This window comes from Doryrhamphus excisus, chromosome 6 (genome assembly GCF_030265055.1).
Source record: "Doryrhamphus excisus isolate RoL2022-K1 chromosome 6, RoL_Dexc_1.0, whole genome shotgun sequence".
Classification (NCBI taxonomy): Eukaryota; Metazoa; Chordata; class Actinopteri; order Syngnathiformes; family Syngnathidae; genus Doryrhamphus; species Doryrhamphus excisus.
In genome coordinates, this window is record NC_080471.1 from 16,129,981 (window position 1) to 16,154,275 (window position 24,295).

Sequence of the window (24,295 nt, forward strand, 5' to 3'; positions counted from 1 at the left end):
ATTTGCTATAGTAAAAAAAAAACATCACATGAGTGCTATTTAATTTTTAAATATATTTAATTTCATTGTAAGAGATTATTAATATAAATACATAAATAATCATTATAAAAATAAGACACATTTAGTGTAATATATCAACATTACAGTCTCCTTCCACCCTGAACAGGATAAGTGGTTAGAAAGTGGATACTATTCTCTTATACCTGTTCTATTTTACAAATTGGAGCTCATTCATATCATTATTACTTACTTTTGTTTTAATAATTTCTATATTTTTTGCAAAAAGTCAAAAACATATGGTATAACAAGAACTAAATAGAACTGACCAAAGTCCCATAGTAATATGATAAAATTGACTACATAATAGTGCCCTCTTGTGGTGTTTGGGGGGAATTACAGCAGAGAATCTGTTAGAATCCTAGCTAGCACTGTTACTTGTGATAAATATACACACATATATAGAGGTCATTACATTTCATACGGAGTCCACTTGCTCCAGTAAAGGCCCGGTAGTATCATCTGGGTCCTGTGACACAAAAGTGAGACATCTTTGGCATCATTACACCACCTCTGTTGCTCTCATGCAAATAAGTTGAGAAATAAGTAAAGTCGTGATATGAAACCCCCACCTGTGCTACTCGGCTGTATGCTGGAACATGTAGAGGACCGTAGCGCCACAGGCCCCGCCATGACAGTAGAAGTACGTATAGTGATAGCAGCAAACACTGCACTGTCAACACAATGGAGCTCCACTTGGCCACGTAGGATCCAGCGAGCTGACGAGAGGATGGACAGCAGGTGGCTAAAATTCATCATCAAGTTATTCATATTGAAAAAGTGCATGTACGTACCTGTTGTTTGGTGTTTAGTGCGACTGACTTCTGAGACGCGAGGCAGTAAGCTAACAGCAGGGAAAATCCAGTCAACAGGCTAAGGAAGTTAACACCCAGAAGAATGATGATCTGCCTTCAATGAATGCACAGTTTTAGGACAGATCGTTACCTCCTCTGCAAAAATGCAAACATGTTACCCTGACCCTGATCCTTAAATACATTTGTACAGTCCTATCATTGGGTCTTGGGTCATTCTCCATAACCCAGGAAGTAGTCTGTTAGCTTGAAAATGGCTAATTCATCTGAATTAAAAACGGTACCATCATCTTATTTTATCCTCCACAAACCAGAAACTGGGGCGGCACGGCGGTCTAGTGGTTAGCGCGCAGACCTCACAGCTAGGAGACCAGGGTTCAATTCCACCCTCGGCCTCGGCTTTCTCCAGGTACTCCGGTTTCCTCCCACATTCCAAAAACATGCTAGGTTAATTGGCCACTCCAAATTGTCCATAGGTGTCATATGTGTGAATGTGAGTGTGAATGGTTGTTTGTCTATATGTGCCCTGCGATTGGCTGGCGACCAGCCCAGGGTGTACCCCTTCTCACGCCCAAAGACAGCTGGGATAGGCTCCAGCACCCCCCTCGTGAGGAAAAGCGGTAGAAAATGAATGAATGAATGAAACCAGAAACTTGCAGGTAGTAGCCTGCTAGCTAACATTGCCCCTGTAAGCGCTAATGCAAACGAGAAGCCATCTGCCGGGGGCCATTTTTTGGGGTGGCCTTCATGTAACATTGCCAGAACCTATGCCCTAAAAGTGCTGGGAATTACAGTGTAATGTAATGGCCCCCTTTGCCACACAGACGTTATTTCAGCATGAGGTCGCTCTTGTGACCATGAAAGGGCACTAGGGGACTCTGGCCTACGGGGTCTTGGAGCTCCTGCAGGGAAACAGCCGCTCGGAAGGGTGCATGCAGCATGAGAACCAGCTCAGGCTTTGGGTGGGTGTGGGTGTGGCTATGGAAAGTCCGACACAACATTGTCCTTGCCAGGCTTAAGTTGTGTGGTGAAATTATACGTCTGCAGTTGCTCAGAACCCCTGCAGAGAAAGTGGCGGCGCTATGGAGTGGCCAGGTCTGGCCACCCTAGTGGCCACTCCCATGGCTGGATCTCAATTTTGACGAATGCAGCTATGTAGTGCAGGACATTTATTCTGGTAATGTTATGTTTTTCTCATAAATTGATCTTGGCCCTAATACTCCGTCGTATTAGTTCAACTGAGAACTTGCCTTAATTTTATTGGCCTTCCTCTGAACGTATATCGCCATACAGCCAGTCGCCACATACTAAAACAGCACAAAAGTTTATGTTAACAAAATGTACATGAGTGACAATGAAGTACAGAAGTCAGTGTGAACTTACAAGGAGGCTGGACCACACTGGCGTTGTCATGGCAACAGAGCAATCATAGCTAACACATGCGTGAGACACAGTGGTCAGTATGCAAGTTACGGCGCTGATGAGCTGTACCACCTGAGTGCAAAGACACAATGAAGCACAGAGGACACCATCAAAGTAAAACACTACAGCGCCTTACCCCGCTGATGAGGAGTCTGGTGTTCACCACCGAGGAGAACCAGCGATGAATCCTCACATTGTCCAGCTCCTCCTGGTTGGTGACGCATGTCAGTAGTCGGCTGGAGGCTCGAGGGGCCTTCATGTAAACTTGGTACAGACCCTCCTGGAACATGTTTTCCCTCATCTGTGGATAAAGAACATTGACATCCAGACAAAACATCATAATGTGCTGCTGGCTACCTTCTCGGAAGAGTGGGAAGAGTCGCTTTCTTCCTCCATTGTTCCTCCTTAATGTCAGCACATCTTTCAACGAAAGACTGTGAGGCACGTCCAAGTTCAAAGTTCACTCGAGTGGTGATAGTGAAGAAAGGTTCAAGTCCACCACAGAGCAAGTGATTAGTCAGTACCTTTGTTGACTTCTAAAAATAGGATTAACTCCACCAGTTTGCTTTTTATGACAGAGAAGCACTTCATAATCCCAGCAGTACCCATAACACACCACTAGGTGGCAGCAGCACCTTCCTTAGGGAAAGCAATTCTGGAAGATTCACTCACTAAGTGGCTCTCAAGTTCAGTTTCACTATCTTAGATTTATTTTACAGTGTGATGCGTTGAAGCAAAAAAAAAGTGCAATTTCGAGTGTGGTTCTCGGGAAGGGAGACATTTTGGCACATCATGTCCAAGCTCAAAAAAATTCTACCTTCTGCTAAATTACAAAGTTACATTCAATTATATTTAAGGCTGTCAACCGATTAAAATATTTGGTCGCGATTAATGACATTTTGTCCATAGTTAACTCAAAATTAATCGCAAATAGAAATATGTTTTATCAATAATAAACAGGGGAAATCTCTTTGTGGTAAACAATGCAGGGGCAAAGGTTATAAAACATTTAATCAAAAGTTCATTTATATTTTAAAACACATTCTAATATATAGAAATGAATCATTATATTACAATAATTTATTACAGTATTACAATACTGTAACTATTAATTAGAAATTCCACCGTTTTTAAATGTTTAATGCGAGCTACGATTTGTCCTACTTTTTTGACGGTCGTTGAACGCACCATCAACCACGATGCACCGAGGGATGTATAGATGTATTTGGATGTATTTTTTTCTTTCAGCTCATATTTGCTCCTAAATGCTGATACTATGTGGGAATGCATAAAGGTAAGATTTGATTACTTTGAGTGCTAATGTGCATAATTGGTACACAACCTCTCTGAAAAACAAAGTCCACCAAGCGGGATGGTAGCTCTGTATTCATTTAGTGCTATTCATTTGATGTTGTTCCTGCCATAGTTTTAGACAAAACATCATAAACAGGACCAATCACATCGCTATACTGTACCTTTGTTTTACAGAGATATTGAATATCTTCCCCTTGCTAGTTCGATGCTAAATCGCTAATGCTAGCACTATGCTAACACTGGCGGCCATAACTGGTGTGTGTGCTAGCTAACATGTTGTGGATAAACATAAGCTAAATGTTCAGAATCGTTGACATCTAATTGATATTGTAGATCGCTGCAAAGTGTGTGGTGCCTTACTACTTAATCTAGTTATCTAAAGTGTTAGAAATTAATATAATATGGGAAGTGCAGAGTTACAGTTACAATGTATAGTAAAAAGTGCACAAAAGCTACAAACTCTGAGACAGGTATGGATAAACACAGCTCATTAACTGGCATTAAAGCTACAGACATGCAAAACAGCATTTCAGTTTTTTTCTGGAGACTTTTTCTTTACTGAACTTTGTAGCCATCTAAAGCTCATTTCAACCATTTGCCCCAGAACACGGTGTCCTTAATTCTTTTTCTTAATGCTATGCATGACCTGCAAGCAACCTTCTAAAGCCACCCTTTTTCCTACAGTAGGTAAAATATGAATGAATTAACACGTGTAAAGATTTAGAATTATGCAATAGGATCATGAGAAAAGGAGTCTGAGTTTGCTCACATGGCTGCTGGGCATTAGTGTGGCCAATGACTGGACAAATGAATGACTCAGCAAATAGATATGGTGACTGATGATATTTGCAACTAAAAAAAAATCATACATAAGTAACATTTTCTTTCAACATGATTCAAGCAGTATATACATATAGGGCACTTGTATGTCTTGTTTTACATCATCCATGCATCCATGAAATCAAAGCAATAATATTAAGAGGTAATGCAGCAGATATGGGTGAACAGGTTCACAAACATGTCTCTATTTATGTAGCTGACCTAACATCGCTTTTTTTTTCAGTGGGACAGTCGTACCAAAGAGTCTGTCCCAGTGGCTGAAAAAGGGAGCAAAATTTCCACTGGGCCTCTGATGGTGCATATCATGAGCTGGCGCTCCCCCCAGCAGTCCGAAAGGCACCAGCTGATTGAGGCTCCATGGTAGGTCGTACCCAATGTGGTCCTCCACAGACAGCCAGATACTGAACACTGTGATCCACCAAGTGGTCAGTGGGTGACACTTGAGAAGAACGGGGTCCTGGTTGCTCCAGAGTCCGACAGTAATGAGCTCTGGGATGCTGAGCTGCTCGGTGGCCCAGGAGAAGGGGGCCGTGTATTCATGGTGGATGGCGTGGATGCAGCGATAAAGCTCTGTGTGTTTGTGGTGTATAAAATGCCAGATGTAGTATTGCGTGTCAAAGAGGAGAAGAAGAGCCAGTCCATCTATGAAGACGTTATGAAGGGCAGGGGCTTCCTGAGGTATCGCTGGTGGAGGTAAGATGAACGTACCAATCATCACACTTGGCAGGACAAATACGATGTGGTTAAAAAGAGCTGTCAGGAAGCTCCTCGCCATCATTCCAAGTGTGGGCTGCCTCTGTGGCTGGATCTTATATTGGTGGAAAAAAACAACTCTTTCTCCTAACAGGTCCATGACTGCAAAAGGTAAACTGAAGAAAAAGTAGCTGCAAAAAGCGAGCAGGACCGGCAAGAAAGGAGATGAGATGAGAGGCAGGTGGTGAAGAAGCAGATAGTCCCAGAGCGGCTGCAGGAGACGGTCTGATCTTTTGGAGGTGAGATGGTGCAGAGACAACTCGCTGATGTTCAACATCTTGATGAAAGGCTGCACACTGCTTCTGCACACCCAAGCCTGGAAAATCCCTCTTTTAAGTCGCTGAGTTTGGCTCAGGATTAACTATTCAAGGGTATTTATTCACTACAACACAGCAGCTTCAGGAAATAAGGAAAAACAGAGACAATATATTTAATGTATGTGTCACTAAGGGGATACACACCATCCCACCTTTAAAAAACATCTAAGTAAAAGTTATGGATCAGATTGGGAGTAGACACTTGTGAACACTAAAAAAACCTACAAAGAAGGATGTCACTCTTATGCGGAATGATCATTACAACATGATTTATTGGTGGAAATGATAAACTTGTTGAACTAATGATTTTTTGCGTGCAGCTTCACAAAAAGAGACAATCATTCTACTTCTTTTCACTGGCCTTCTTTGAAACCGTCTTATTACTGTTGGCATATTTCTGCCGATCATTTCTGAGAAGAAAAGCAAAATATATATCAATCCAATGCTAGCTGAATGTGATAAAACATGTCTTTATTAAATACCTGCACATTTTGACTTTGTTCCTGCAGCCCAGTCCTCCTTCCCAGTGGCTGGTGTTGGCGCCTCTGGTCATCATGCTCCCACAGCTGATGCAAGGCTTCCCGTTGCTGTACGGCTGCAAAACAAACAGCAAATGAAATCAGGAGGGTTGCACGTCATCCAGCTTCACTGCTTCAAGCTGACTTGTTCTTTGGCGCAGTAGCCACAGATCATCCTGGTGGCAAGCTCCATGGGGTGGTCCTGGTCCTCATCGTGGCACACGTCACACGGGTAAGCACGGCCACAACATGGAAACCTTTACAAGACAGGCAAATGCACTTCATGGGCTGTTCCATTACATACTGCAGTAGATAGAGCAATGCAGATACCTTAACCAGCGATGGCTCTGCTTGTAGTGTTTGCATGCCCCCTTTTCTGGTAGGGGTTTCCCTTTTTGTACAGCAGGATCTCTGACTGTCTTCAAATTAACGGATCGAGCACTCGGACCTGCAGGCAACAAAACACAATGTTGCTCCTTCCAGATTATGTAGAAACACCACAGCAAACTACAACCACAATATTTAACATACAGTACTGCTATATTAATATATATCCCTGACATTGTCAATCAAATCTGAGCATTAGTTTGCAATATTTTATGCATCACTTAGTTTGGCTCTTTGTGCAAAGTGCATTTCCTCCCCCCCAGTGGGCAACTATTAGTCAAACTGTGGTTATTTAGTACAGTATAAGATGTTAATGCTGCTCATTGCTAATCTTCTGTGGAGCTCTGACCTGTTTTGCTGCGTGGTTGAATGTATTGGAATCTGGCGCTCTCAGCCAAGAGACTTAGCTTGCCGTGGCAGTTCTCACAGTTAGCCTCCTTTGTTTGACCATAGCAAAGGTTCTGATGGCAAAAGTAATACACATAGATGTCACAAAATGTGGTTAATTATTTTATTTTTTTTGGAGGAGATGGGCAATAATCCAAGTATTGTCACCTGCAGAGAGCTTTCCTGGGAACAGCTTAGGCAGCCCACAGTGAGATGGCACTCTTGAAGCACAAGGTCAGAGGGAACAGCGTTTTGGAGGTCCAGGTATCCCAAGACGTCGCTGTAATGGTGCAGCATGCACGGTCTGAACGCAGCGCTGATGCTTGCATTGCACTTTTCACACTGAGCTGCGCAGGCAGTCTTTCCATTCAACGCAAGGTCTGCTGTCACCTTACACCTGAACACATCCAGAACAAGTTAATACAGTAGATAAACATGTTCTTTGTAACATATACTCGTATATAACCATCTGCACCCAAGATCTTTTCATGTGGTTCAATAATCAATAATAATCAATAATCAAACTTTAGAGACACCTCTTAGTGTGATACACTTCCATTTAGAAACATATTGTACAATTAAAACTAACACATTAACACAGAAAACTAATTTATTTAATTAATTACGTTAATATTTTTAGCATGTTCTTCATGGCAAGCCACGCCTCTCTGTTATGACAGTGGATGGAGGGAAGTGAAGCCTCCCCACGGAGACACACAACGTCCGTGCTCAGAACCTCATTCTCCACATGATTGTGCAGGTGTTCTGTAAGTATGTACATATAGCTATGTATTCGCTGACCTGTTGCATTGCAGGCAAACAGTGATGTACTCGCTGACCACAGTGGCTGTGTTCTCTCCCAGCCTCAGGCCAAGCAGCCTTACTTCTGTGCCTCGGCGGACGTCACTGATCTTTATATTTTCCACCAAGTGACTGGCATCCTCGTTTTCGTCCTGCTTTTGCTTACAACCTTGCCCTTCCCCGACTACTCTGTCGGCGTCTAACGTTTCTGTTCTCCCTTCATCACTGCCTTCCTCTTCCACATCTGCAGCGTCCGATGAATCATTGTCCTCTGTTTTTTCACATACTGCTGCCTGCAGATCCTGATAGGGTATGAACTGTAACCCAGCCTTTTCTAAATCAATGTCCTTTTTCAACTGGAGGAAGAGCACAAGAACTATATCAATCAAATATGTTATGTTAATAAGTGCTTGAGTAAGCAAGCATCTCTCACCTGTCTGGCTCCCTCTGTGAAAAGCTTCTCCAAACTGCGATCAAGCCAGCAGAGAAAAGGGCGGAAGAGCAGCTCGACTTTGCCAAGGAGTTGATTGGTTGCATGCTTTGCTTGAAGCCACTCCAGTGACGCTTGCTGTACGTGCCTACAGAGCCATAGCACAAATGTCTATGAACCAAAAACACTCTGAAGAAGTGCTTTTAGTACCTTCCCATCACTAAAGGCAGATCCTGATCCAATGGAATATCCAGAGTGAAAATCTAAAGGGAATTAAAATGTCAATGGCAATTCATCAACACATTCATGTCATACTATTCAGTAGTAGTTCTCTTTACCTCCTTAGGGTACGTGTCTGGAAAGCTCACTGTGATGTCTATTTCTTTCAAATCAAAAGGCTGCACAAAACATGAAAGTAGTTCAACTTGTAAAGGAGATGCATCTATAAACATCCAAACAGTAAATATTTACCCAGTCTGGATCTGATGCTTCCACAGTGGCTCTGTAATAAGTAACCTTGCCATCGCTTCGTTCTTGAATTATGAGACTGTCTTTGGGAAAACGTCTCTTCAGCTGCTTGATCTCAGTGTCTCGTAGCTGCATGGCCACATCCTCTGTTAGGTCACACAGCTTGACCTCCCGAAGGGTGTTTGGACGAGGTACCGGCACTCTCCTTTGTGTAAAACTGGTCTGGTTTCCAGACACAACATTGTCATCCACTGAGGTCAGCTGTGGTGGATGCCAGAAGCGACACCTGTCCTCCATGGTGCAGTGCCCTGATAAAAAGTAGCGACATGCGCGTCGTCCAGAAACTGAGGCCGCCTTGGACTTGGTCGTAAATGGAGGCCTGTTCTCGACATTTCCGTCAAGACCCATTTGAGATAGTGACAGGTTGTCGGCCTGATCAGAAGTCCTGGTTGTTTCTTTTTTGTCAAATCTTGAATCCTCCCTTATGTGTACATATCTGCACTTGGAACCAAAGTTGCAGTGTCTTCCTTGAGAGAAGAAGCGACACAGCTGCTGCGTTTGAGGGATCACCTTTGGAGGGTATAGGTCCTCTCCAGTATTGTTCTCCATTGTTATTACACCTGAATTTAAAGGGAACATCGTAAACCACTGTCTGCTTTGTGAGTAGCCAGAAGCCTGGCCAAAGTGCAGTAATCAAGTCTAACAATGTTGGCTGTGTATTAATTATTTACCCACAGAACTACATTCTATGTGGGTAAATCCTGGTAGTCAGTACCCATAACGTATTTCATAATACGCAAGTCCCCTTCTTACAATATTCAGTTTACCAAATGACCAGATATATCAAAACATGACGAAGCCACATTAAAAACCGCTGAGCTAAGTAAACGGGATCTGTAGTGTGACACATTTACTCGTTTCTAGAAAAAAAAACAAATTAAAACATACTCTGCAGTTAATGTCAACGTTCTCGTCGATATGTTTATAACATTATAATAACATCATGAAATATTGTGGAAATATGAGTGTTTTCCCTCACCTGAAAGTAGCTGTCAGGTTTACGTGCGACAAACAACGACACAGTGCGCGACGTGATGACGTCAGGGAACGTGTACGTGCCGTCACGCTGTGATTGTGATTATGTTTGCTTGTCGCCCTCTACAGGTTAGGAGTGTGAATCACTCAACTCTGTCCAAAAAAAATGGGACATGAAAATATTGTAGTTTTAATAATTGTCATGTTTTCCAAGCTTTACAGTAATGTCAGTAAATATAGTATTTTTAATTCAATTTTAGTGTAAAGTTGTATATTATTTTTCAATAATAACATCTTGCCACCATTTCCATTTTCATATCTGCAAGGTATGGACAATGTAGGAGTTATTTCACAGTTAACCTGCTAAAAGGACTTGTCTGAACAATATCTTTAATTTGTTGGTGTCACTTTACTGTCACTGAGCTGAAGCAGCCGCTGTTTCAAATTGGCATACATTTTTGTGGAGATATTCCCTCTTAAGTATGGCAATTTTAAATACTGGTGAAGATATGATATTTGAGCATGTAACAAAGTTTTGTTGCAGCCAAATTGAGACTGGACTATGCATATTATCTATGCTCTCCACTCTTTCCCATTGTTCTCACCGTCTTGTCTTACTTCATCTTGTGTCTTCCAGGCTCCATCCATACTGGAGATGATTGCTGGGGTCCTCTGCAACCTGCTGCTCTTTGACCTGCAGTACTGTAATCTGGCATCAGTTGCATCACAGGATACGCTAGCTGGATGTCACCTTCCATGCCATCCATGGTTTTGCACGTCTACGTCTCTATAGAGGACCGCTGTGGCTATGATTTTCCTTGGTCCACATCATGGCTAATAAAATACCCTTTGGGTTGTATGGAGGACTCGGCAAACATGATGTGCACAATCAGAAACCTCGACAGGGCCATACACTATCCATTTTCTATATGACCTCTCCTCATTAGGGTCATGGATTACCTTAAGAAAAAAAACCCTCCCACTCACGGGGAGGATATGCAAACTGCATACTACAGTCATTCAAACACTGTAAATGCTGACTGGAACATTGGAGCAGTAAGTGTGTGCTGTCATTCACACTGTAGTTTCCTCTGTTGCTCTTATGGTGGCGCTTGTCGACATTCCGACGGAGTTGGGCTAATGGAGTGAGTGAGCGGCTGCGATATGTCCATGTAGAAATTTACATCTTTCAATTCGACTTCAGTTCCTGTGTTCACGATGGGGCATTGTAGTATCACTTCCTCGAAGACGGTGTTGGTTTTTCTGAACCTGATATTTTGGGTACGTTTTGAGATTTATTTAATAAAGAGTTTGTCGTGCGTCACAGCTTAGCATATGGCTAGCTAGCTAGTTGTATAGCTAACTATTGTGTGTTGTGAACTTCGTGTAGGTTTAGCTGTTATGCTAGCTTCTGTACAAGTGCAATAGCTTTTCTTTGTTTAAGTCAAAGGCCACTGTTTTGAGAGTAGTTTGTTATGGACTAACATTTTTGTTCATTGCAGAAAATATTCTCTCAAACGTGGGATGTTTTAATTTAAAACTATCTGGTTTCTTAAAGAAAAAAAAATAACATTTTGGTCACTTCACAGGCTGCCGCTGGCATCCTCTGCTATGTGGGAGCGTACGTTTTCATTACGTACGATGACTACGATCACTTCTTTGAAGACGTGTACACCCTCATCCCTGCAGTCGTCATCATTGCTGCTGGAGCGCTCCTCTTTATCATCGGGCTCATTGGATGCTGTGCCACCGTGAGAGAGAGTCACTGTGGACTCACAACGGTCAGTGTAAACAAACAACTCTGTAGACAGGAATGCTATGGACCAAAGAGGGATGAGCAAATTGTGTTATTGAACACAATATCTTGGAAGTGTGTAACCGTAATCTCAGCCTTCGAGTTCAGATATGGTCCTTGGCTAACTTGTGAATTGTTCTCCACAGTTTGTCGTCATTCTGCTGCTGGTTTTCATGGCTGAAGTCGCTGTTGTGGTTCTTGGATATGTTTACAGAGCAAAGGTGAATAACACATAAGGCGCAATGTGTTTGTTTTACCTTCACGTTTAGCTCTGCAGGTTTGTCAAGGAATATCTGATTCATATTTCAGAAAACACAATGCAATGTTTTGTTTGCCATTATATTGAAGATTTTGTTGTCAAGTGTGTGGACATGTTTTTGTATCATCTCCAGGTTGAAGATGATGTGAATGACTCCATCCAGAAAGTATACAACGAGTACAACGGCACCAATGGCAACGCACAGAGCCGTGCCATTGACTACCTTCAAAGACAGGTCAGGACATAAAAGAAAGGATTACATTTTTGTGCTTTTCGGAGTTGATGTGTTCTTTCATAGTACAGTTTTTATATGTGCAGCTCCAGTGTTGTGGCATCCACAACTACTCTGACTGGCAGTATACGCCCTGGTTTGACGTGTCAAAAAACAACAGCGTGCCCATCAGCTGTTGCAAAGCAAACATTGGTGGAATCTGCACAGGGTCCCTTGCTCATCCTGAAGATCTTTACCAAGAAGTAAAAAGCTTTTAATCACCTGAATCCAAATGACCTTTTTGTCATATTTTTTCCATATATTGTCTTACAATGTCTGTGTGTATGTTTGTAGGGCTGTGAGGCTCTGGTTGTGAAGAAGTTAAAGGAGATCATGATGTATGTCATCTGCACTGTGTTGACCTTTGCTGGCATCCAGGTACTTCCTCACTCATAAGCTCTCGAAAACACCGTACCCAAATTAATTGCCACTTGTGTCATCCACTTAAATAAGTAGTGTACATCAAGTAGACACTTAAAAACATCTCAATATACAATTGTAATAATAGTTAACCACAATAAACATTACTACATGCAGATGAGACATGACATCTGTGAAGTTTAGAGCTGCAAAAATGGCTTAAAAAAACTTCTAAAAATCTTTTAGATCTTGCCGCCTCTATTCTAAAAATCTTTTAGATCTTGCCGCCTCTATTTTCACCTTGGACAAATGGCGTATGTTTTTGTTTCATGCTGAGGACACTGTAATTAACTAACTTAACCACCAGGGTGCACAACTACGCTTTTGTGCACTTTTAAGCACTTGTGTTATGAATGTGAAAAAAAAATACAATGGGTTAATTCAGTGGTTATCCACAACCGTGCAGTTTTCAGGAAGCCTATTCAAATAGGTTTTACCTACTTATTGTACCGTCTTTCACACAGGACTGCAACCTGCGACACAGATGCATGAGTTGCACATGAAATACATAAATGCAGTAATAAAACAATAAGTAAAAAATATATGAAACCGTAATTTAAAAAAAAGACAACAATCCCTTACTTATATCCTTGTGAGTATCTCATACACAAGAAGTTTGTTACAAGGAGTGAGAGGCAGGCTTATTGGGAGGAGGAAGTCTGAATAATGAGAGCACTACACTGCGTATGCTGTTATCACTCTCCATTTTGTAGGAGCACATATCCTTTCACATGCTCAAAGATACCATCTTTATCCTTTTATGTTTGCTACAGAAGCTTGAAATGGGCATGCAACCATAGTTGATTTTTTTTTAAATCACTAGACCAGTCTACCTTACTATCCCTGGGAGATATAATGGTGATAAAAGTTAATTATAAAGAACAAAAGGGATGTTGTCGCTTTTGCACCTTGCCATTTGTGGCGGTCCCTACTGCGGTGTGGAATACTCGCTTTTTGTTCCTAAGTAAATGGATGAAACAAGAAACACTTCCTGCCTTTCACTTTTAATGCCTACCACTTAAGAATACGGATACAGCAGAATTGTTGATACACCTACTTTATTTGATTTCAGAAAATTGTGCAGATCATAATTAATGGATGTAATAAATATGCACAGTAACCCCTTGTCTTCTTCCCTCCATGTTAGATATTGGGCATGTTGTCGGCATGCGTCGTTTTGTGTCGCAGAAGAAATGATCCTGCCTACCAGCTCCTCATCACAGGTGGCACCCAAGCTTAAGACTCATTGGTAAGAGCTGGGGTGTGATCCACACTAACCTTTAAGACACTACACTGAAGCTGCATTTGCATTTTCTCCACAAAGCTGTAGTCCAAATTCTTAAATGGTGGCAAAGAATGATTTCATGAAAGTTGGAAGCACACCAAAACTGTACTGTATGGAGGAGGACTTGCACCGGTTGGGTTCCTCTTGATTTTGCACTGTGTATGTCAGACTGTCAGACTACAAGCTCTAGTACTACTAATATTCTACTGTACTGCCCCTTCTTTGGTTGAAGGCTGTCGCCAGCTCATGTTTATGGCCAAACATTTACTGTGTAACCTGCTTTTTGCTGGCTGCAAATCTCATTATCTTTGTACATAAGTTAGATTTTAAGTTTCTTGACATTATTTAAGTTAACATGCTTCTCAGGCTTTTTCCTGATTGTAGTTTTAGAAGTTGAATCGATTGTAGTAGTTGATACCAATGAATGTAAATAAAATATAAGGCAAGAGTTTGTAGATGAGTCAATTTTTTTTATTACATAACACAAAAAACTATTTGTAAATGTAATATTTAAATAATACACCTTATTGACAAATATTACTTGTAATTCATTATATAAAAAGTCATTCTTTGGCAAGGTAGGAGCCTGGAACCAGTCCATTTTGGCCATACTTCTGCACCGTCCACCAGCCATCTTCACCCTGTTCTATGACAAGCACATCGTCCCCGACAGACATGGAGAGCTCATCATCTCGCTAAAGAAAGACACATTCTGTCAACAGAGTGTATTTTTTCTATCGACTTAAAGCAGAAGAGACACTAACCTGGGCCACATACTCATATACCGCCTTGTACTGCTCACTGATCTGGGACCCGTGACTCCCAGGGATGGCGGCATAAAGTCCATCAAACGACTCCCCTGTAGAGTTATATGGGTCACTTATTGGGGTCCCAATATATTGAAAACATAGGACTTGTGCCACACAAGGAAAGGTGAGAGAGAAACATAGTATGAAATAGCCCACTTGGAATGCGAATGCTTGGAGCATTCCATTTAATTAATAGAATTTATAAACAACCAACAAATAATGAAACATGAACAATAAACTAATGATTAACTTTTTGAACGTGAATGAACATGAACAATAAACAACTTTTTTTTTCTTTCTAACAATTCATGCAAGTCGGCCTCATGTGCTTTGGGCATACTGATATGCCGCATTTAGAGCAGGCATTGGATGCTCTCAGTGGGTTGTCACAATGTCCACACTGCTTTCTCTTTGGTGAAGATTCATGTGTGGCCTCTGCAGCCTGCAAGCCTTGCGTTTTTAGTTTCTGGCTCAATAAGTGCCATACCAAGTTTTTCAAGGAAAAGTCTCCGTTTGTACAGTTTTCCTGGGTTACAATCCGGGTTGATTTCAGTGAAGAGCATGAAAGCATCATAGTACGACACTTCCACCATGTGATAAAACAGGCACATTGGCCATCTCTGTGCCCGCCGGCGGACAGAGTAGGTGCCACACGCCTTCAAATGCACACATTTCAAAAAGCACTTTATCCCTTGTGGCATTTTTTTTGAACAAATGCAGCAATCCAATGTTTGGCAGTGTGATAACAGTCATTCATGAACATTTTTTTTACTTTTGACCACTCAAAATTTTCAGTGGCATCAGACCTAGCCATACATGTATAATATTTATTTATTTACTTATTTATTTTTGATACCCTCTATGTACAATAAAAGCAATAATGTGCTATGAGCGAAAAACAATTATGTATATAAAAAATAAATTCAAATTGGAATGTTTGATAATAATTAGGACCTTGAATATGTAAAAAATCACAACAACAGATTTTTTGTGGAATGCACTTTTTTTGTCCAGACATTGGCAGACCCTTGGAAGTGCAATAACTAAGTCATTTATGAATACTTTACTTTCGACCACTCAAAATGTTTAGTGGCATCAGACCTATCCATTCATATATAGTTTTTATTTAATTTATTTATTTTTGATACACTCTATGTACAATAAAAGCAATAATGTGCTTCCTGGGAAAGTTCACCACTGTTCCAAGTTCTTGCCAATTGTGCATGATGGCTCTCACTGTGGTTTGCTGGAGTCCCAAAGCTTTAGAATGGCTTTATAACCTTTTCCAAACTGATAGATCTTAGTTACTTTCTATTTTTTTCAGAATTTCATTAATTCTCTGCATGATGTTTAGTTTTTTGAGGAACTTTTGGTCTACTTCACTTGGTCAGGTGCCGTGTGGCAGACCTGGGTGTGGAAATTTAACTCAGGTGTGATAAACCACGGTTATATTTCACAAAGGGCTATGTTGGTTTGATTTTTTTTTCTCCCTTACTAATAAAACGTTTCATTTACAAATTTTATTTTGTATTTAGTGACAAAAATGCTATAAACAAGAAATCAGGAAGAGGGCAAACACTTCTTCGACATCACTGTATGTGGGGGTTGCTATAATATGCGCTGATGTATTAAGCAGAATTACTTTAGAAGTACTTTACCTGTACTTTGAACACCAGGATCATGAATGCTTATGTTGGAGCCAGTCAAGGAGGTCCCTTGAAGGAGATTTGAAAACCTAAAAATAGAATCACATATTATTGTTTGGCGTGATTGCTAATTGCTAATCACATTCCAATATCGTACTTTTTCTTGACTTGGCCGACGAGTCCTGTGCTTCCATTTCTGACAGCTGAAGCGTCTTTCTTGTAGTAATTTTGGTATTCAATGGCAGCTATGGATAGGAAAAAGAGTTTATAATGAAAGGCAACTGGATATCGTGCACAAAAAAAGAGTGTGTGAGATAACATGAAAATGTTCAGTATATCATATTCAAATGCTAAATCAGGAAGGGCGCCTACCTGGACGCGTTGAGCCGGTGCCTTTCATTCCAACAAAGCAATTCAAGTCTGTGATGATGTCACACTTCTCCAACATGTTCCTCACATTCTCGTAACACTGGAGCAATTTTTGCAAGCATTTAGTGTAATATTTACTGTCATTCGGCAAAGTGTGAGACGTAGCAGTTTGAAAAAGACCCTGCTAAAACTAACTTGAGTTATGTTTGTAGGCAAAATGAATTGATTTTAACTCCCATGTAGAAGTCTGAAGTCCAAACCACAAAATATGCTCCAAAAAAATGAGGTTTTCAGCGAATAGGAATGTTCTACGCTGTGAAAGCCCTTGATTGAGATGATGCAAAATGCGTGACAACTCACCTCGTCATCCTTTACACACTGCAAGGACAAATGGTTACAATGTACCCATAACCCGTTCCTCAGAACTTGCAGACGCTCCTCTTCCTGCTGCTGAAACATCTGCAAGATATTGTCATTGGGAAAATTACACTTACAACCTGATTCCCAACCTTTTTTTAATCTTTGGACTGGTTCATGTTCCTATAAAACTCTGGCAGACGGGGGTGTGCGTACTGGACTAATATATAATAATATATACCAAGGGCTGTATTAAAATGACCACTGACCATTGTAATTTTATATTTAAATATGGAGGTTTATCCTGTGTAAATGCTGCTGTGTTGCCTCAATATGTCCTTAGCCAACATAGGAAGTTTGTAGATTAGTAACTCACTTTAGTAGAACTATTGCACTTCCCCGTTGAGAAAACAGACATCGGGTATTGCCATGAATTTGCCATCACTGTACATTCCCCCCTTATAACATGTTCCTTCTCACAAGCTATACCTCACACGTGTTGCTGTGCGTCGATTCCCACTCTTGACGGATCTTGTCCAGCTGCTCAATGTTGGATGTGTACTGTCTCTCTGTTATGAGAAAACATGTCCCACTAGCTCAGGTTTATAAATGTCAAAACTGTGTCTACTTCAGAGAGATACTCTTGTGACATCCTCAATAAAAGGGAAGCACATGTGAACAGTTCAAATCCTTACCGGCCTCCTCTGCAGCTTCTCTGCACTGTCTGGATTTGCTGCTCAGCTAAACAGAAGATTACAATACAAAATGGCTTTATTCTTCATCTCATAGAAATCAACCCAAAAAAAAAACACATTAACTCCCAACATGTATGATTCACTAATATAATCTTACCTTATCCATTTGCTTGGGAGTGGCTGTGGAAGTGTTGCTCATCTTATCTGCTGCTTGCTCCGCCTCATCGGCCTCCCTGCAGCGTTGTTCATAGTGTTTTTCTGACTGTAATGGCCAAAGACACATGGAATAAGAGAGACTGGGTATACCCTGGACTGGTTGTAGTACATAATTATCATTCATTCATTTTCTACTGCTTATCCTCACAAGGGTCATGGGGGTGCTGGAGCCTATCCCAGCTGTCTTCGGGCGAAAGGCGGGGTACACCCTGGACTGGTCACCAGCCAATCACAGGGCACATATAGACAAACAACCATTCACACTCACATTCATACCTATGGACAATTTGGAGTGGCCAATTAACCTAGCATGTTTTTGGAATGTGGGAGGAAACCGGAGTACCCGGAGTAAACCCATGCATGCACGGGGAGAACGTGCAAACTCCACACAGAGATGGCCAAGGGTGGAATTGAACCCTGGTCTCCAAGCTGTGAGATCTGACTGCTAACCGTGCAGCCCCGTACATAATTATATTTATCTATATATGTTTCAAATTTAAAATGTTTAATGCATATGTAGGATTTAAAGCTGGATTATAGATAGAAGCAACACTTACTTCTATTGTTTTCTTATAGAATGAGACTTTTGTCTTCTGGACCTTCTCCACAACAAATTCAAGCTGAGGAGTAAACACAAGCAGATAAAGTCAATCGATACGAATATGTAAATAAAATAAAGTTGATACCTTTTTTCTCTGTTCTTTCTGCTTCTCTCTGAACTGCTCCATTCTTTTCGCCTCCTCCTTCAAGAGGGCCGACAGCTGAATGTGCAAGTTGCCAATCATTTCCATTTCTGAAAAAAAGCATATTTAAGCTGCAAGTGTGGATGCAAAAAACCAAAACAAAACAGTAGCAATCTTACGTGTTTTCATTTCATCAATGGACGTTCTCAATGTGCTGTGGAAACAAACACAAATGCTAAGAAGGATGTGACATCACTTCCTGATACCTGCAAGTGTAAACCAACGCACCAGATCTCATACAGACCCCCAACCTTGCGTGAGATGGCGATCAGTTCTTTGCCATATTTCTCTTCTGCTGATGCTCTGAAATAGACGCAACAACAACGCGCAGTTAAGGGTGACATCACTTACTTTCATTGCTGAGCATCCCACCACAGCTTTAACACCTCATTTTCAGCAGCTCCTCCATGTCTTTGCATGTTCGCCGTCCGTCGTTCAGTCTCTGGATGATGGCCTCATAGCCAGTGTTGCTGATGTAGTTTCCTCCCTGGGGGAATACATGACCATATATATATATATATATATATATATATATATATATATATATATATATATACACATGACCACATACTTTATAACTTGACATCAATTTCACATGGAAAGCTCATAAAGATCCTTCACTTAAGTGGTCATGCAATTCATACAGACATGTCTTACACAATATATCTATATATTTTGTGCTGACATTATAAAAACACTACAGAAATCACAGTGTCAATAATAACATTCAAAAGATAATTTTTTTAAATACAATTTAATCCATCCATTTTCTTCGGCCATACCCAATGCCAGCTGTCCCTTTGATATTTTCCGTGTCAGACACTAATTATTACCGAATCATGCATTACCCTAAATGGGTCATTGAGCGTTCAAGAAGTAAACTTCCCTCTTTTGATCATACATTTTTCTGACTTACATATTTTCGGTCATCATTGTTCCCAAATGCCGATGCTGTGTGTGAATGTACAAAGGTGAGCTTTGGTGACATTATTCTGGCTGTGTTGAGTTCTATAAAATGGGTGTAACACAATATTCAAACTTGGGATGGGACATTGAAAAGCTATTAATAACATAATTAACCATATTTGTTGCATGAAGTAGATTGAAAACTTTCTTCAACAAAGTAACAGTCAAGTATTCCATTTGTAAAGCTGACAAAAGTGAAAGCAAACACCTTATTGACCAATTTTTTACCAGTCTAGTTGTAGTTATCTAAAAACCTAAACTTTTCACAACATGTACACACATTGAACACAAAGTAAACCCTTCCATGTGATGGCGCTAATCATTTAGTACTTAGTTTTGAATTGCAGGCCATGCTAAACACTTAAGTGGTAGTCACTTAAGTGCTCAACAATCAACCTCATCCTCAGGCTAAAACATAGTTCCAAAAATTAGGAAGAGTGGCGCAGTCTCACCCAAAAGGCATCCTTAAACTCCAACTCCATCCTGCATCCGTTCTGCTCTGAAGAACGGATTTGAACTCAAGCTACAACACGAGAGCGTTGTTTGACAGATTGTTCCACACAAGTGAAACGGTCCAGGAAACAAGCAGTGTCATACTGCAGCTATCACGTTTGTTAAAAAAAAAAGAGGAAGCACGTCAGCAGCAGAAGCAGCGGCGCCTGTGTGCTAACTGCTGCTTTGCTTTATGACACGGCTGTGTTCATCAAATAAATGGAAGATTTACTTCTTGGTTTTGGAGGGCCTCACTTCTACATACATTCTAGATAATTGTTCTAGATAAATGACAGTTGGATGTGTTGACACAGGAGCACCAAAATCCAAAAGCATGCTGTTATAATTCATCATGTGACAAGTGCAGATGCCTGCCGTAGTCTGTCACTTCACTGTTCATGAAGGTCTCTTGGTTTTTCAAAACTTCAGCCTCTGAGATCTGCCCGTCTTCATCCCGGTCCAATTCCTTGATGAGGTAAAGAGCCTGAACATGAGGAGAAGTGTACATTCTGCCATCAAGGAAATTCAATGTGACATGAACATGAAAGACTGGAAAGTCTCACTTCTTCCCGAGCAGAACCGTAACTGTTTGGTGCAATCCAGCGGAGTTGCTCCTCTCGATTCAACTTGCCGTCCTTATCTTGATCGTAGAGATCGTTGAAGCGCACTGTCTCCTCAACCTCCCACTGTGATGGGGCGTCCTCTTTAACAGAAGTTGGGATGTCATTAGTACACCTTACAGAATGATTGTCTTACTTTATCACATTCAAAGTGGTGGTATAATACTCCAAACATTTATATTCTCCCATAGGCAGACAGGGCTCGACAATAACGTTGTACCGATGGCCCGGGGCAAGTTAAAACAAAATTCGGGCAAGTAAATCCAATCATTAATATTCCCGTCGGGCAAGTGCACTTTAGCATGCCGTACTGCCAAGAGTTTTTTTTAAAGCGGTTCTTGTTGGGTGTTGGTAAAACACGGACTGCGTAATTCCGGTGGTAATTTGCAAACCAATCCTTGCAAATCTTGAAATGGACCAATCAGAATCGTTTATTTAGACCGCGGTCCGTAATCCACAATCCGCGTTTTACCCACACCCGTTCTTGTTCGCGATCAACCAATCAGCGATCGTTTTACTAGGAAAACATCTATCATGGCGTCCCTGCCAACATCGTCTAATTCTTCAACAACTTCTGAAGGAAAACACCAAAAAGTGATGAAACAGTGCCTCCTAAACAAGTATTTTATTAGCGGCAGCAAATCAAATGATGGCAAAGGTGAGTGAATCACGTTGCTGTGACAATTTGAAGTGGTCACAATGAAACACCGCCCATTAGATCCAATACCAAGTGCTGATTTTGCACAAGCTACAAAATCTAGCGCTTCCATTTCTCTGTGTATTTTTCTCACCTTTGCTTCACAAATTATTGTTTGATCATTGAGCATTTTTTCTGGATTAAAAACACTTTACTAGTACATAAATGTGTCAAATGTTTCATTGTGGTGAACAACTTATAAATATCACTGCTTACTACGACTACGATGTGTAAGGTAGCATGGCTTGCCATGTTAACATACATCTCCACAAATTTTCAGACATTCCTCCAAATACAATGCATCAGTACTATTATCTGATGAATTATCAGCATATATTGATATATGATATCATTATGGCACTTTTCATTTTACATGGGGCAAGTTCGGGCAAGTAGTTCTCACCTTAAGGATTCCCCATGGGCAAGTAATTTTTGTTTTTAACGTAGAGCCCTGGGCAGAGGAAACGAGAAATGTATGCTCCTTGACGACCACAATGTGTCACACTGTACATCATCTAATGCATTCCAATTGCAAGAGGATGAAAGCATAGTACCAGTCTGAATTTTGCAGGTTCAATCCATCATGTTTTTTTTAACTATATTAATAAATCATGCTGTTTCATGGTTGACTACAGCCTAATATTAGTAAAAAAAAATGTGCATAATTAAGCAAAACATTTGTTGTCTAAATGAAGCATTTTTAAAGGATAAAAATGGCTAAATGAACTAAAATACTAGTACAGTATAAGGCATCAGACGTCTAGTATTCTACAATTATTAATATTAATAATAATTAATATAATGTCACAATATATATTCAATAATATACCAAAAAAGAAGTAGGGGGTACACGACTCCCAGTCATATGTCTGAACGTGATGCGACTGAATCAGAATCGCCATTATTGTCATTGTATTGCATACAACGAAAAGCTGAGGGATAGCCGTAATGTATTTGTAATGTATTAGCGCCCTCTAGTGGGGTAGCTAGTGCATTACAATTTTGATTTCTTTACTTAACATGTATATATTAAAAAAAAAATCTCCCTTCACTTAACACGCTAGTTTACTGATTGTTAAGTGTTTGGTCAGTTGGTCAGAGAGAGATGTTCTTAATCAATTAAAATGGATACTAATTGGTTGTGATTCAAATGTCCACTTCTGTTTCCTGTTACTTTTCTTAATAAAAACTTGTATCATGAATTTCAAGCACCCATGGTAACCCTGAAAGTCATCTTACTTACCGTCCCGTCGAAGATCACCAATAAATTCCTTCAAACTGATCAGTCCATCTTGATCTGTGTCATATTCACTCAATACATCCTCAATGGCAAAATCCTGTTTGGGGCGCGGGGGGAGAGGTATTATGTAACAAATCAAATAGTTCTATGGAGTTAATCTCTTCTTACCGCCATGTGATCCACTTCAGAGGGGTGGGTGAAGGCCAAAAACTCGGTCACATTGAGGCCGGGCGTGCCGTCAACATCTGCAAAATTGAAGCGCCTCCTCTCCTTCAGGTGGAGCTGTGGAAGGTCATACGAGGTCATATCAGGATGTTAATACGACAGCTGAGCCAGTAATAAAGTTGTTGGTGCACGTACATGTCTCAGAGAGTCTTGCTCTGCATCATCTACAACGGTGCTTTCATCAAAACTAAATAGCTTATCCATGCTGTACTCCTCCCATGTTACTACACCATCTTGGTTAGCATCAAATTCGGGGAAGCGCTCCTCTGTGTCGTCCAGTGCATATTTTCTGTAGACATGCTGAATCCATAGTGTGATCTCCTCTATGGAGAAAGCCTTTATTACAAATACAGTAATACCACTATTACCTGCATAAACGTCAGCACAATCTTACCTGCACTTAGCTTGTTGTCAGCATTTGTGTCAATCTTTTTGACAATGTCCATCAACTTTTTCCTCTGTTCCTCTGGGCTCAGTCTCTTTAATTCTTCATTGTCCTACAGTGGCATCAAATGATAACAAAAAGTCATACAATAATCAAACAAATAGGGATAGAAATGGTGCATTGCAACCTTCTCTCCCAACAGAACGTTCATATCATGTTCAGAGTTAAGGTGGTCTTCCAAATGGTCTTCATGAAGATGTTTGTGAGCGCTCAGTGTCCACCAAAACTGGAGGACCAACAATAACACCGCCGTTACAGCAGGGGGCGCCATCTCCGAGGAGCTACAATCACAATCGACTGTCAAAAAGTCAGTAAGATGAAAGCTGCAGTTTATCTTCAAAACATTCCAAGGGATAAGACGTTTTATTATCATTGTTCAAAACACGAAAGGCCGCGACGAAAGTAGCTCTGTCGTTATATACCTATAAAAAAACTGGCTTTAGGTTGAGTGTGATTGTTAGGAAATCGTGAGGGTATGTAAAACAATGACCACAGAAGCAGATTATTAATGATGCTACTGAAAATACGCAAGCATTATCAACTAGTCAAATAGTGTTAATGATGTGATATTTGCAATACCGTGAAAAGTTCTCACCAGTAAGACTTGCTGATCCTGAAGACGAGTTGTATTTCCGGTTTGGAGTTTCACAACAAAATCCTTTGTTTGTAAAAAAATAAATAAAACAAAAATATATATCATAAAAATGATAAAGAACTTAACTTGAGACTATTATTTTCCAATATTTTACTGGTCAGTCGTAAATTAAACAGACTGCTTCCGAGGATCATCAAACACATTAAAGACACATGCCGTTGCTGTTGTCATAAACGTACGTTACCCTTTCAAGCATTGCAATATCTTCTGCGAGTAAGCCGACAAATGCTTGCTTTATACAAGTGAAGCCGAGCTAAATGAAAATATAATTTTTCATATCTGGAAACTGCTAACATAATAAACACTTTAACAAGCACACCCGCAAGGATGGAGATTATTGTAAGTATGGCAGATTTAGTACACTTGGAAAAACTCAAATTCGTACAATTTATCTCACTTAGATGATTCTGCATCCATGCCAAATGAAAATTACATTTCCAAGCTTCTTGTGAAATATATCGAAAATTCCGATTCATGAATGTATCTGCTACATTTCATAGTGTTGTACTTTTATGTTGAAGGCATGTTCAGTTGTTCGAGAAATACCCG

The 24,295-nt window shown here is 40.6% G+C and overlaps 7 protein-coding genes across 15 annotated transcripts in view; 2 read left to right on the plus strand and 5 right to left on the minus strand.

Annotated features, from left to right (window-relative positions):
- si:dkey-30c15.13 (uncharacterized protein LOC558731 homolog) lies at positions 1-2,863 on the minus strand. 3 transcript variants are annotated; one of them, XM_058075915.1, is made up of 7 exons: positions 2,649-2,863; positions 2,428-2,592; positions 2,253-2,363; positions 2,116-2,176; positions 852-962; positions 630-776; positions 1-526 (listed from the first exon to the last, which is right to left on the minus strand). In XM_058075915.1, exons 1-5 carry the CDS (start codon positions 2,685-2,687, stop codon positions 940-942), a joined length of 399 nt encoding a protein of 132 aa, XP_057931898.1. In that variant the 5' UTR covers positions 2,688-2,863; the 3' UTR covers positions 1-526; positions 630-776; positions 852-939. The 3 variants fall into 3 exon arrangements, with proteins under 3 accessions (XP_057931898.1, XP_057931900.1, XP_057931899.1); XM_058075917.1 differs by having other exon boundaries at positions 1-548; XM_058075916.1 differs by having other exon boundaries at positions 630-802.
- A 619-nt stretch (positions 2,864-3,482) lies between these two features.
- LOC131130795 (tetraspanin-3-like) lies at positions 3,483-18,355 on the plus strand. Of its 3 annotated transcripts, none has more exons than XM_058074790.1 (12): positions 3,483-3,585; positions 4,669-5,138; positions 5,293-5,437; positions 6,025-6,265; positions 6,982-10,822; positions 11,131-11,322; positions 11,483-11,557; positions 11,729-11,830; positions 11,914-12,069; positions 12,161-12,244; positions 13,434-13,535; positions 18,240-18,355. In XM_058074790.1, the coding sequence occupies exons 5-11, from the start codon at positions 10,760-10,762 to the stop codon at positions 13,524-13,526; spliced, it is 765 nt and encodes a 254-aa protein (XP_057930773.1). In that variant the 5' UTR covers positions 3,483-3,585; positions 4,669-5,138; positions 5,293-5,437; positions 6,025-6,265; positions 6,982-10,759; the 3' UTR covers positions 13,527-13,535; positions 18,240-18,355. The 3 variants fall into 3 exon arrangements, with proteins under 3 accessions (XP_057930773.1, XP_057930772.1, XP_057930771.1); XM_058074789.1 differs by lacking the exon at positions 18,240-18,355 and adding an exon at positions 13,611-14,019; XM_058074788.1 differs by lacking the exon at positions 18,240-18,355 and having other exon boundaries at positions 13,434-14,019.
- Positions 4,227-5,628, minus strand: ch25hl1.1 (cholesterol 25-hydroxylase like 1, tandem duplicate 1). The gene has a single exon (XM_058074787.1). It carries the CDS (start codon positions 5,473-5,475, stop codon positions 4,630-4,632), a length of 846 nt encoding a protein of 281 aa, XP_057930770.1. The 5' UTR covers positions 5,476-5,628; the 3' UTR covers positions 4,227-4,629.
- Positions 5,770-9,661, minus strand: si:dkey-24l11.2 (uncharacterized protein LOC100034462 homolog). The gene is made up of 12 exons (XM_058074779.1): positions 9,546-9,661; positions 8,510-9,126; positions 8,377-8,436; positions 8,249-8,301; positions 8,042-8,186; positions 7,609-7,964; positions 6,976-7,204; positions 6,770-6,881; positions 6,364-6,481; positions 6,179-6,290; positions 5,998-6,110; positions 5,770-5,925 (listed from the first exon to the last, which is right to left on the minus strand). Exons 2-12 carry the CDS (start codon positions 9,113-9,115, stop codon positions 5,859-5,861), a joined length of 1,971 nt encoding a protein of 656 aa, XP_057930762.1. The 5' UTR covers positions 9,116-9,126; positions 9,546-9,661; the 3' UTR covers positions 5,770-5,858.
- pstpip1a (proline-serine-threonine phosphatase interacting protein 1a) lies at positions 14,030-19,962 on the minus strand. Its single transcript, XM_058074780.1, has 15 exons — positions 19,825-19,962; positions 18,793-18,893; positions 18,635-18,709; positions 18,526-18,560; positions 18,350-18,456; positions 18,221-18,283; positions 17,605-17,709; positions 17,448-17,493; positions 17,242-17,321; positions 16,756-16,854; positions 16,399-16,495; positions 16,184-16,271; positions 16,039-16,115; positions 14,336-14,430; positions 14,030-14,266 (listed from the first exon to the last, which is right to left on the minus strand). Exons 1-15 carry the CDS (start codon positions 19,852-19,854, stop codon positions 14,135-14,137), a joined length of 1,230 nt encoding a protein of 409 aa, XP_057930763.1. The 5' UTR covers positions 19,855-19,962; the 3' UTR covers positions 14,030-14,134.
- Positions 18,948-24,294, minus strand: rcn2 (reticulocalbin 2). Of its 5 annotated transcripts, none has more exons than XM_058074782.1 (9): positions 24,132-24,294; positions 23,687-23,749; positions 23,219-23,372; positions 23,041-23,143; positions 22,782-22,969; positions 22,590-22,703; positions 22,425-22,518; positions 20,428-20,567; positions 18,948-20,348 (listed from the first exon to the last, which is right to left on the minus strand). In XM_058074782.1, the coding sequence occupies exons 3-9, from the start codon at positions 23,360-23,362 to the stop codon at positions 20,205-20,207; spliced, it is 927 nt and encodes a 308-aa protein (XP_057930765.1). In that variant the 5' UTR covers positions 23,363-23,372; positions 23,687-23,749; positions 24,132-24,294; the 3' UTR covers positions 18,948-20,204. The 5 variants fall into 5 exon arrangements, with proteins under 5 accessions (XP_057930765.1, XP_057930766.1, XP_057930767.1 ...); XM_058074783.1 differs by having other exon boundaries at positions 23,219-23,388; XM_058074784.1 differs by lacking the exon at positions 24,132-24,294 and having other exon boundaries at positions 23,219-23,388; positions 23,687-24,060.
- scaper (S-phase cyclin A-associated protein in the ER) overlaps positions 23,936-24,295 on the plus strand; it is a 50,296-nt gene continuing 49,936 nt past the window's right edge. Inside the window, exon 1 of the mRNA XM_058074777.1 lies at positions 23,936-24,085. Coding sequence (XP_057930760.1) covers positions 24,074-24,085 — 12 coding nt within the window. The 5' untranslated portion in view covers positions 23,936-24,073. The remainder of the gene's footprint in view (positions 24,086-24,295) is intronic.

Coding starts and splice junctions, on each gene's coding strand:
- si:dkey-30c15.13 (XM_058075915.1), bottom strand. CDS start 2,687: ATGGAGGAAGAAAGCGACTCTTCCCACTCTTCCGAGAAG. Junction 2,593..2,648: donor CTTCCCACTCTTCCGAGAAG/GTAGCCAGCAGC, acceptor CTTTATCCACAG/ATGAGGGAAAACATGTTCCA. Junction 963..2,115: donor GGCCAATAAAATTAAGGCAA/GTTCTCAGTTGA, acceptor CATTGAAGGCAG/ATCATCATTCTTCTGGGTGT.
- LOC131130795 (XM_058074790.1), top strand. CDS start 10,760: ATGGGGCATTGTAGTATCACTTCCTCGAAGACGGTGTTGGTTTTTCTG. Junction 10,823..11,130: donor TTCTGAACCTGATATTTTGG/GTACGTTTTGAG, acceptor GTCACTTCACAG/GCTGCCGCTGGCATCCTCTG. Junction 11,831..11,913: donor TTGACTACCTTCAAAGACAG/GTCAGGACATAA, acceptor TTATATGTGCAG/CTCCAGTGTTGTGGCATCCA.
- rcn2 (XM_058074782.1), bottom strand. CDS start 23,362: ATGGCGCCCCCTGCTGTAACGGCGGTGTTATTGTTGGTCCTCCAGTTT. Junction 22,704..22,781: donor AGCAAGACTCTCTGAGACAT/GTACGTGCACCA, acceptor GACCTTCCACAG/CTCCACCTGAAGGAGAGGAG. Junction 20,349..20,427: donor ACGGTTCTGCTCGGGAAGAA/GTGAGACTTTCC, acceptor CCTCATGTTCAG/GCTCTTTACCTCATCAAGGA.
- ch25hl1.1 (XM_058074787.1), bottom strand. CDS start 5,475: ATGTTGAACATCAGCGAGTTGTCTCTGCACCATCTCACCTCCAAAAGA.
- pstpip1a (XM_058074780.1), bottom strand. CDS start 19,854: ATGGAGTTGGAGTTTAAGGATGCCTTTTGG. Junction 18,457..18,525: donor CATTGATGAAATGAAAACAC/GTAAGATTGCTA, acceptor GCTTTTTTTCAG/AAATGGAAATGATTGGCAAC. Junction 17,710..18,220: donor TCTATAAGAAAACAATAGAA/GTAAGTGTTGCT, acceptor TGGCCATTACAG/TCAGAAAAACACTATGAACA.
- si:dkey-24l11.2 (XM_058074779.1), bottom strand. CDS start 9,115: ATGGAGAACAATACTGGAGAGGACCTATACCCTCCAAAGGTGATCCCT. Junction 8,187..8,248: donor CTGCCTTTAGTGATGGGAAG/GTACTAAAAGCA, acceptor ATGGCTCTGTAG/GCACGTACAGCAAGCGTCAC. Junction 6,482..6,769: donor TCAACCACGCAGCAAAACAG/GTCAGAGCTCCA, acceptor TGTTGCCTGCAG/GTCCGAGTGCTCGATCCGTT.